Source organism: Elephantulus edwardii, unplaced genomic scaffold (genome assembly GCF_000299155.1).
Source record: "Elephantulus edwardii isolate Elephantulus edwardi_28Jun2011 unplaced genomic scaffold, EleEdw1.0 scaffold00017, whole genome shotgun sequence".
NCBI lineage: Eukaryota > Metazoa > Chordata > Mammalia > Macroscelidea > Macroscelididae > Elephantulus > Elephantulus edwardii.
This window is the reverse complement of record NW_006399767.1, coordinates 18,192,098-18,203,188: the sequence shown is the minus strand read 5'-3', so window position 1 is coordinate 18,203,188 and position 11,091 is coordinate 18,192,098. Positions and strand designations below refer to the sequence as shown.

The 11,091-nt window shown below is 47.2% G+C and overlaps 1 protein-coding gene across 1 annotated transcript in view; it reads right to left on the bottom strand.

Moving 5' to 3' along the window:
* Nucleotides 1-969: 969 nt before the first annotated feature.
* The window catches only part of LOC102862754 (leucine-rich repeat and fibronectin type-III domain-containing protein 2-like), a 334,434-nt gene continuing 324,312 nt past the window's right edge, over nt 970-11,091 (bottom strand). Inside the window, exon 3 of the mRNA XM_006882013.1 lies at nt 970-2,262. Within this exon, the coding sequence (XP_006882075.1) occupies nt 1,290-2,262 (973 nt within the window). The 3' untranslated portion in view covers nt 970-1,289. The remainder of the gene's footprint in view (nt 2,263-11,091) is intronic.

The following is an 11,091-nucleotide window of genomic DNA, read 5'->3' as shown; positions in this document are numbered from 1 at the left end:
TGGCAGGTCAGCTATGGATGGGTCAGTTCTGACTTGACGGCACACAGCAGCAGAGACAGTTTCAAACTGCCAAATGGTCAGTTAGCACCGGAGAGCTTTAACCACTGTGTCACAAAGATCTTTTTTAAAAAATTATTGTCTTGTAAAGCCTTTAAAGCAGTTCTCACCTGCCTTACAGGACAGTTGGGAGTCAGGACTGCCTTGATGGCAATGAGCTGAGTCAAGTTCAGTAAGAAGGCTTGGGATTGCACTACCAGCTGGTGCTCCTGCTACCGCTTAACTGGAAAACATGATCTTTAGAATCATGAGGAACTCATTGTTCTTTAGAATAGGAGGGGAATTTGAGACCTTCTGGTAAAACAGTATATATTGTGTGTGTATTTTTCATATTAGGAAATAGAGGCCCAAAGAAAGACAAGGACCTTTCTTGGCCATGTCATTGAGCTGTGGCTCTGGGACCCAACCTTAAAGCTTTGACCTCAAAGTCTAGAGCACTTCCTGTCACCTGACACTGTTTTCCTTGGCCCAGAATATGATTATAACTTTGTTCTGTCCCAGCTTCCCAGGAAAAAAAAGGTCAAAACTCCAAAAAGAACTCCAAAAGTTAAAATGCCTTGTGCCCTATAGCCTCCTAAAAACTCTTCTTCCTCCTTCTCTCCTGAGAAGTCTTAGGCATTATCCTTCTGGTTTATGCTGAGGTGATGGGGGGTGTAGGGTACATTTGAGAAGCAAAGGAAGCTGGTCAGGTGTTAAGCATGTGGACCTTTGAGAATCACAATGGGTCCTCCCAATCTAGTGTGGAGAACCAGCCCCTTCTCCTGTCAATTGGCAGTGATCCCCACACCCAGGGGTGCTGGGAGTGCATTCTCATAGGCAGAGCCCGCTCTCAATTATCCGTGTGAATGAAGAGGAAGAGTCTGGGAAATGGAAAAAAAAATAATTATGAAATAAAACAACACTGGAACCACTAGCAATCTGAAGCCACTTGCTTGTACGCTACATTTGTGATCAGAAAGGCAGATGCCTGGCCTTTCCAAACACTCAGGGCTCTCGGTCCGGCATCCGAGTGAGTCCACTTTCCCTGAGCACACCCCAGTTGGGTGGTGGGGGACAGGCCAGGGCGGGTGATGTGGGTGGTGGCTGGTGGGGAGAAGGGGGCATTGACAGGGAGACAAACTGTCCCTGGATGTAAACATCGCCATGGAAACTCCACAAAGACTTGTCAGCACAGATTCTTTCCCCTTCTTCCATCCTGCAAGAGTGGCAGAGTGTCCCTCAACCCCCCAGACCTACACAGTGCTCTCCATCACCCACTCAGAGCTGCCGAAAGTCCCCCGGGCCCCAACCAGGTCACTTTCCTCAAAGGGCAAGAGCATGCCATTGACAGAGAGGCTGCGTTTTGTCCAGATGTTCGAGACCCTCCGAGGGGGGCTGTAGCCACCAGGGGCGACCCCTCCCGCAGCAGCAGCCGCAAAGTCCCCCATGTCAAAGGAGTGACTGCGTTTGGTCTTGCCCTCCAGGGGCAAAGGAAGCAGACTCCTGGCCCGGGCCGCAGGTGGGCCCAGCAGTGGCTCTCGGTCCGAGTGGTGGCCCCTGGTCGACGTCCCAGGCCCACTCCCGGCTGGAGTCCTGGAGTCCAGCAGCTCCTCCTTTCTCTGACTCTTGAGGTCCAGGGAGGCAAAGGCCCCCATCAGGCGGTCAAGGTTGGGCTTGGGGCGGGTGGCAGGGGGTGGGAGCCTCCAGGGGCCCCTTCCCAGCCCCGCTGGGTCCCCACTGCCCAGGGAGCTGGAGGAAGAGGAGTCACTGGCCCGGACCAGGCTGGCGCTGAATTCTACCAGCTCATTCCGCACCACCACTTTGGGCGGGCCCTGCAGGGGGACCCCACTTGGAACGCTGGCCACGGGCGGCGGCTGGGCCCCGTTTGTCTGCGAGTACACATTGCTGACGGCAGCGGCCGCCATCTTGCTGGGAGCTTCATGGTTGCAGACCTTGTAGCGCACCATGAGGATGACGATGAAGACCAGCAGCGTGGCCACGATGATGCCCCCGATGACCAGGATCATGGTGCCGCCCAGGATCTGGCTGTGCATGGACCGGCACTGCGGGTAGTCGGCCTTGGTGAAGAACTGGGCGCAGCCCACAATGTTGGTGGCTGTGAGGGTCGTGGCTGTGTCGTCCCACATGGCCAGCACACACAGGTCATAGCCTGTCCCCGACACCAGGTTGTTGACCACGAAGGCCTTGTTGGTGGCAGGGATCATCCTGGGGGAGGGGGGTGGACACAGACACAGAGGACAGGGGGTAGTGGGGTGAGATGGTCGAGCGAGGTGTGGGAGAGACAGAGATAGGAAGGAGGAGGGACAGAGAAAGAGAGACAGGAACAGAAAAGGAATGATCAACAGAGAGGTGAGAAGACAGGAAGGAGGAGCGAGGAGGAGGAGAAGCAGGGAAGGGTTAGGGAAGGGGCAGGGGCAGGAAGGTGGCAGGAACAGGGCAGAGTGCCAGTGATGTGGAGGGAGAGAAGGGGAGGAAAGGGTGAAAAGAGAAGTGAGGTTCAGGGATGGTAGCGGCAGAGAGAAAGGGGGTGGATTTTTATAAAGGGAGATCATGTAAGGGAAAATGACACCAAAGTGGAGTAAATAAAAAGACAATGAGTATGAAGATAAAGGGAAAAGGAATGAAAGGGGATGATTAAAAGTAGAAAGAGGAAGACATTTAAGAGGTGAGGAGAAGAAGGGGGAGCCTCAAGGGGAGGAGAGACAGGCATCAGGGGAAGGGGCAGAGCAAGACACAGGCAGAGAAGGGGAGAAAGAGAAAGAGGTTAAAGGTGTGAAGACACAGAAATCAAACAAAGGGATCTCCTCCCTCCCTCCCAACATGGCCATTTTGATTGTAAATAGTCCCTTAGCCTCCTGGGAAGGGAGGCAGAGTCTGGTAGGTCCTGGCCCCCCCTGCAGCCTCCCCTGGGCTCCTTCCACCCTTTGTGTCCTGTACCTTTGCTCACTAGTCCCAGCAGGTGCTGTGCTGAGTGGGAGGTTTCCACAGCACTTTCTAGAAGCCCCGAAGGGAGAACTTTTGCAAGCAGACTAAGGGTTCAGAAAGTGGGCAGGGGCTTGGTCTTAGCAGGGCCGGCCGCTGGCAAGAGGGGCACAGACTACTGAGATTCAGAGATCAAACGGAACCTATGGCGGCCGAGTTGATATGAACTCAGAGACCTTTTACTGGGTTTCAGGACATCTTTACAAGAGGAGGAAAGAGTCTATCTTTCTCCAAAGGAGTGCCTGGAGGATTCTAACTGCTATATTTTGGTTAGCATTCTGCTATGTTATGCAAGACACCATTGGGTCTACCCAGTGGAGGGCCACCATGCGTTGGAATTGACACACGATGGCAGTGAGAGTCACAGGAGACAGTGCAATCTTGAGGACTGGCGAGAACTTGCGTCTCAAGGGAGTAAGCCCTCCTTGGATCATGGCAGGCCAGACTCATCTAAAACTTCCTCTGGCTGCATCACCATCGGAAATTGTGCCTGCCGTAGCCCCTCATCCTCCTGGGAATGCTGTCTCTCCCAACGTAGAAAATAATAAAAAATAAAAATAAAGACTTCCTCTGAGGAGTGGAGGCGTTGGTTGCTTCCTCTGCCTTGAGGGACAATCTGGTGGGCAGCCATCTTTGCCTATCCCCTCTCCCACCCTGAATCTTCCGGAAATGTGGAAGCAAACCCTGGTCCCCAATGCCCTGTGGAGGTAGCTTGCTTTCTGCTATCATGACAGATGATGCCTGCGTCCCCGTAAACACTCCTATAGAAATACTCCCTTGGGCCTTGTGTAGTAGCACATTCCTCTCTGGGGTGGTATCCCAGAACCCCAACATCCAAAGGCAATGCATCTTCTTGTCCCTTATGACTTGAGGACAAGAGAGCTCCATGGGCTATGTCAACCCCTGAGACCCAGAGCCACGCAGCATAATTGAGATCTCAAATATGAAACACCAGAGCCTGGACCCTTCCAGCTGGGGCTCTGCTCTGAGGATGGAGCTGACAGATAGATACTGACATCCCAGCAGGCAGCCCTGGAGGCTACCACCTCACCTTCACCCTCCTTCCTGCTTCCACACTGGAGAAGCTGAGCTCCTCTGTCCCAGCATTTGACCAGAAATGAGCAGAGAGGCCAGGGAGTGGGAACCACAGTGGACCCCAAGGGCCAGCACCTTAATTTATCAGAATTCCTAGTCACAGTTCCTCCCAGGGAGAGTGGTAATCTCTGAGGTCATAAATCAGTGCTCTCATTTCTCAGAGCAGACAAATCAGGGCTCAGAGAGGTTGAGCAATTTGACCGAGGCCCCACAGCAGGGGCTTCAAAGAAAGATGTTGCAGGTGGGACTTTAACAATTACTTTCTAGGTCCACAGTCTGAGCTCGTTCCATACCAAGTGACAGGCATGGAGTATTTCTCTTCATGTCCTTCAAAAGCCTTTCAAGGCCTATGGCCAATCACCCTCCCAGTTCTTGTCCATGATCCTCCACCAGCAGGGCCCTTGGTTGCTGCCTGCTGGGAATCTGAAAAGGTTCAGTTCATAACTGGCCTGCCAGGGGCAAGGCTGGTGGAAGAGTCCTGCTCTCCAGGATTAACAGCAGGAGGGCAACTTCTATTCCTTTGGTTCTGAGTATATGGGTGCACACACATGTCCTGGGAGAACTTACAGGGGAGCTGGAGCCCCCTGGAGTCAAACAGGCCCAGGAGTCATGTTTGTGTTTGCAGATAACAACAAAAACCAGTGTTTAAGATGTGGCCTACCCTGTGCTGAGGAGTTTCCCCACCTTATCTCATTTACCCTCCTGACAACCCCCTAAAAAGCTTTGTTTTGCTGTTGTTACTATCACTCCCATTTAGAGAAGGAGGCTGCTGGGAAATTTGCACTTCCCCTGAGGAAGGCGTGGAGCTGAGCCTGAATCCTGATCCATTTGGATCCAAAGCTCACACTTTTAATCGGAAAGCAGAGCAGCCTGGTTGTAGGTAATGGAGAGGGTGGAGTCACCAAGATCATGTGACATGGCCACTGGTCCAGCTCTAGAGGCCAGGCTGAACTCATCTCCTACCCTGTATCACCTCCTCTTGCCTCCCAACAATATCATCCGCTGATCCTCCACACTGATCTGGCAGCCAGCATTAACTCCTACCCACATTCCACCACTCCAGCTTGCAGTCAGCCACAGAAACAGCCCCTCTCCTTCCACTCCACATGCACACATTTTGTCTCAATCGCATTGCTTCTCAAGGGAGCTCTGGGTGGCCTAGTGGTAAGAAGCTGTGGTGTCAGCCTGTAGGCATGTGGTTCATACCTACAGCTGCTCATACCAGCTGCTCCTTAGGAGAAAGTTGGACAATTGCCTCCGCTGTGATTTACAGCCTTTGCAAACCTGCTTGCAGGGTCAGCAATGGATCATATCTGACTCAATGGTACACAACAATAACATTGCTTCTGATTGCATCTATAGCCTCGAAACAGCCCTCTTTGTTTTACTCTTGTCGAAGTCTTTCCTCTGTTTCACCATCTTCAGGGCACTCCATCTACAACAAGCCCTGGCCACACTCCTCACCCACCATACACAATCCAAGGGCTTGACCACCACAGTCTGCAAGAGTAGACAATCCAAGCTCCTTCCAGGGCCCTCGAATGCCTTCTTCACTGGGCACTGGACCAGGCTTCTCACTCTCCTGTCATCATTCCACCTACCCTTCGCATCTGTCCATGTTCTTAAAAACTTGAACAGAAAGTATACTCACAGAGGGGTAATTAAAGATTTTATTGATAAGGATTACAAATATTCAGAAAGGGTAGAGGAGGTCCATGAGGAAAAATGCATCTCATCTGTCTTGGAGAAAGTGCAACCAAGGTGCTCCTTGGACGGAAGGATAGTAAAGCTTCATCTCAGGTACTGTGGACATGTGATTAGGAGGGGTCAGTCCATGGAGAAGGACGCCATGCTTGGAAAAGGTGGAGAGTTAGCATAAAAGAGAAGACTCTCACAGCAGGATAGATTGACATGGCGACTATAATAATGGGCTCAAGTATATTGGAGATTGTGAGCATGGTACAGGAAAGGACAAGTTCAGATCTGTTGTTCACAGGGTCACTATGAGTCTTGGGTAACTCAAAGGCACATAACAACAACAACAACAACAGAAGCACTGGGAATCCCTGGATGGTGTTAACATCAATGCACCACGCTGCTAAGTGGTAACTACCTCAACTCACCTTCAGTTGAGAAACACTGGTTTAGAGGGTATGACTGGACACAGACACGAGAAATGTCACAGGTAGGAACTGGATGCATAAATGTCCTGATTTCACTCTTTTCTTGTTATCATTCCAAAAGTCAGAGTTCATGGGAACACACTGACCAGCCTACTAGCTCACAGAGCCGAAAGGAGAAGAGGAGTGAGAACAGGAGGGGCACGAGCCGTTATTGGGTGCAACTTTGGGCTTTCTCTTTGAGAAAGGCACACACCCTCCAATCCTGTTCTATTTCTTTCCATCATGTCAACTAGCAACCACTCTGCTAGCAGAAAACACAAATTGCTATTTTCAGCAACTTAAATTTAATTAAGCACATGCTCTAAAACACAATTTAAAACTTCAACCCCAGGCACTTACCCAGGGAAAACAAAATAAGCCCAAGATGCTGCTTCTGAGTTTTGTTTTATTTTTGTGTCTTACTGTTCAAATTTGTTTGGCATCTATTGGTTCATTTTAACACTAGCAATCTACACCTGATAGCTACAGATACCCAAGATTTAAGAAGAAATTATAGGAATGTACCAGTTATTTGCTTTCTGATGGATTTTCTTCCTTTTCCTAACCCCACCCTGCTGTGTAAGGTAGGAAACTACATTTCCCAGCCTCCCTTGCCCTCAGGTTTCCTGGTAGAGTCCACCAATGAAACACTGGGAGGGAAGAAGGAGAAACCAGGCCATGATTGGGGAAGAGTGTAACAAGTTTGTGGCTAGGTAAATGCTGGCAGTTCGAATCCACCAGTTGCTTCATGAGAGAAAGATGATCAATCTCCTCCCATAAGGATTTATAGCTTCAGAAACCTGAGGGAGAGTCACTATGTCTTGAAATGAACTTGAAGCTAGTGGATTTGGTTTTCTGTTTTATTAGAGTTCCCTGTCATCAGCTGAGTCTCCCCTTGGATTCTAGAACCTACAAGACAGCCCAGCCCCAGCTGGAGTAATAGCTTCTTCCAGTTAGATTTTAAATCTTAGGTTCTGGACACCACTGCTGAGGAGCCTTGAGAGAGGGGTTGAGTAGCTGCTCTTCTTGTCTTGTGCCATTGAGTCAGAACCAACCCATAGCTTACCCTCCACAGGGTTTTTAGAGACAGAAAACCACAGTTAAGGAGATTGTCCACCCTTCTCCCACGGAGCAGCTGGTGGATTCAAACTGTGTGACTTTGGGAGTATAGTGTAGTTCCTTATCACTTTGTTATTGTTGTTGTTAGGTGTCATTGAGTTGAGTATGGCCCATAGTGACCTATGAACAAAAGAGCTCAACCCTGTTCTATCCTGTGCCATCCTCATACTTCCTGACACACAAGAGCCCATTGCAGCAGTCACCATGTCAATTCACCTGGTTGAGGATCTTCCTCTCCTTTGCCGACCTTCCACCCTTCCCAGTATCATGCCCTTCTCTGAGGAATAGCCAAAGTATGTGAGGTGAAACCTCATCATTCTTGCTTCCAAAGAGCACTTTGGCTGCACCTTCCCCAAGACATTTATTATTTCTCTTGACCATATGTGGGCTGTTCAGTGCTCTTCTCCAACACCACAGCTCAAAAGGTGGCAACTCTTTTTCTTTTATTCTTATTCATTGTCCAGCTCACAGACTCATAGCAAGTTATCCGGAAAGACTGTGGCCTGAATCAGATGCACCTTAGTTCTCAAACTGACATCATTACTCCTCAATAATTTGGAGAGGTTCCTAACTGCAGGTTTCCCCTGTGCAATGTGTCTCCTTATTTCCTGACAGTTTGTACATTGAGATGCAATCCATACCAAAGGCTGCATTCCTTGATCTTCTGCAACAAGTTCTCCAAGCCCTCCTCACTTTCAGCAAGCAAGGTTGTGCCATCTGCATAATGCAGGATATTGATGAGTCTCTTTCCAATCCTAATGCTACACACCTTTTCATAGCGTCCAGCTTCTTGGCTAATTTGCTCAGCATAATTGAATAGGTATGGAGAGAGAATACAACCCTGACACAAACCCTTCTTAATTTTAAGTCATGCAGTGTTCCCTTGCTCTGTTTGCATAACAGCTTCTAGGTTGAGGTATAGGTTCTGCATGAGCACAATTAAGGGCTCTGGGATTCCCATTCTTTTCAATGTCAGCCACAACTTGTTATGATCCACACTGTCAAATGCCTTTGCATAGTCAATGAAGCACAATCAGATTCACATTCTTCTTGTATTCCTGACTTTCAGCCAGGATCTATCTGGCATCAGCAATGATATCCCTGGTGCCATGGCCTCTTCTAAATCCTGCCTGAACTTCTGGCTGTTCATTACCATTAGTCTGATACTAATCTCTAGATGCCTCATTGCCTCCTGACTGATGAATCAACAATTTTATCATTTATCTAACAATCTCAAAATGTCATTCTCTCCTTTTAATGCTTTTTGCTGTTGTTGTTTTTAAGGATATACACAACAAAGCATACAAGAATGTAATCGTTTTTACCATTTGGACCTCTGGTGGCTTAGTGGTAAGAAGTCACACTTCCAACCCAAAGGCACACATTTCTAATCCACTAACTCCTTCATGGGAGAAAGATGGACAATCTCCAGTGTAAGTTACAGCTTCTGAAAACCCTCTAGAAAAACAGCCATGAGACAGTACTAACCCAATGGTACATAACAACAATAGCTTGTACCATTTAATGACATCAATTACATTATTCAAGTTGGGCAGAAGTTCTCACCCTCCTTCCCCCAGTAAACACAATTTCCCTTTCCTCCAAGGTTCCTTCTCATCTTTGAAATTGTTGTTGTTGTTAATTTGATCCCATTTAGACAGTCTTTAAAAAGAATAATGCTCAACAAAATCAAACTGATACCACTGCCTGGGAATCCTTCTGAGGCTATAAATCGGAATAAGAAGAGATTGCCTATGTTTCTCTCAAGTTGCTGCTGGTGATTTCCAACTGCCAGCCTTCCCATTAGCAATTCAGCACTTAACTGACTAAGCCACCAGCACTCCTTATGAGGAGCTCTGCTCACATGCGATGCTCACAACAGACTTTTTTTACTAATTAAACGAAACTACTACTTAGTGTCGGGAGCTCTGATGGCTTGAGTGGTGAGGAGTTGTGCTGCCAAAGCAAAGACGAGTGGTTCGAATTCATCAGCTGCTCCCCTGGAGAAAGATGGGCAATCTCTTCCCACGTGATTCACTGCCTCTGCTATTAGTCAGTTCTGACTCAACAGTACACAATCGTAACCACATCATTGTTTGATTTTAAGGAGATTTCTGGGGATAATTTTGATTTAAGGTTTAAATATTATCTTGGAGCTCAAGAGGGCTTCATCTAACTGCCACAATTCCAATAAGTCTGGGGTCCACAGAATTGGACATTCTGTTCTGAATTTTCCCTCTTTTGCTCAAGATTCTCCTACAGAATCTTTGATCAAAATGCTCCATAACGATAGGGGGACACCAGTCAGCCACACACATTCCCTATCTTCCTCCTATTACTAACCCTGCTTTACTATCCCAAGTGAGAGAGATCAAATGTTGTGCATGGGATACTCATTCATCGCTGCTGGGTCAAAAGCATAGCTGATGCTCTATTTCATTCCCAAGGCTGTAAATAAATCGCATAGAGCAAGACTGGCCATCATTTGAACTTCCAGTGAGAGAAAGCCTTTAAGCATAACTGTAAACCTAAAAACCAAATCCTACGAAGTTTTTTACTGTACATAAGCAGCTTCAGCAGCTCCTTTTTTGTTGCTGGTGTTGTAAATGTATTGATCACATATCTGTTGCTAACTATCCTTGGATGAAATGCTGAAAACAGAAGAAAAAAGTATGAGGTCTCACATTTCCTGATTTTTAAACATCGTCTTAACACCACAATAATCGAAACAGGTGCTGTAGGTATAACAATAGATACACAGCCAAGTGGAATAAAATTGAGAGTTCAGAAATAAATTCACACATCTATGGTTCAAGCAATTTTTTTAAAAGGGTTCTAAGTCCATTCAATGGGGAAAGAAAAATCTCTTCAATAAATGGTCCTGGGGAAATTGAATTTCCACATGTAGAAAAATGAAGTCCATGATTAGACCACACACACGCACACATACACACACACACACACACACACACACACATGCACGCATGCGTGCGCGCAGACAGATACACATTCAAAAGAGATTGACATGTAAAACAAAATAATGAAAAACCGGGGACAAGGCTGTCAGGCCTACCTTTCAACAATGGATTATCTAATATAATCACAAAAGCACAAACAGAAGAATCACAAGATAAATAAATGAGACCTCATTAAAAAATGACTATTTCTCAGCATAGTTATCCCCCAAAAAAGGTGAGAAAAAGTTCTTGACTTGGAGAATATCTTCAGAAATGACATACTCAATAAAGAGTTAAAAACTAATATATAGGTGAATTCTCAGACATTGATACACACACACACACACACAGAGACACACCCCATGCCTCCAAAAATTCTATGAACTTTGATAAATGTTGATAGTTGTAGAAGGGCTTCAGGCCTTTTGTTCATAAGTTGTGATCGACTCAAAGGCAATCAACAATAACTATATGTGTGTGTGTGTGTGTGTGTGTGTATATATGTATGTATATATATATATTAGTGGCCTAGAGGCAAGAAGCTGAGCTGCAATCCCAAAAGCATGCGGTTCAAGGCCACTAGATGTTCAGTGAGAGAAGGATGGGCTGTCTCCTCCTATACAATTAACTGCCTCTGAAAATCTACCAGAGGGTCAGCTATGGGTCGGTTCCTCAGCTATGGATCGATTCCTACTCAACCATACCTAATGACAACAATA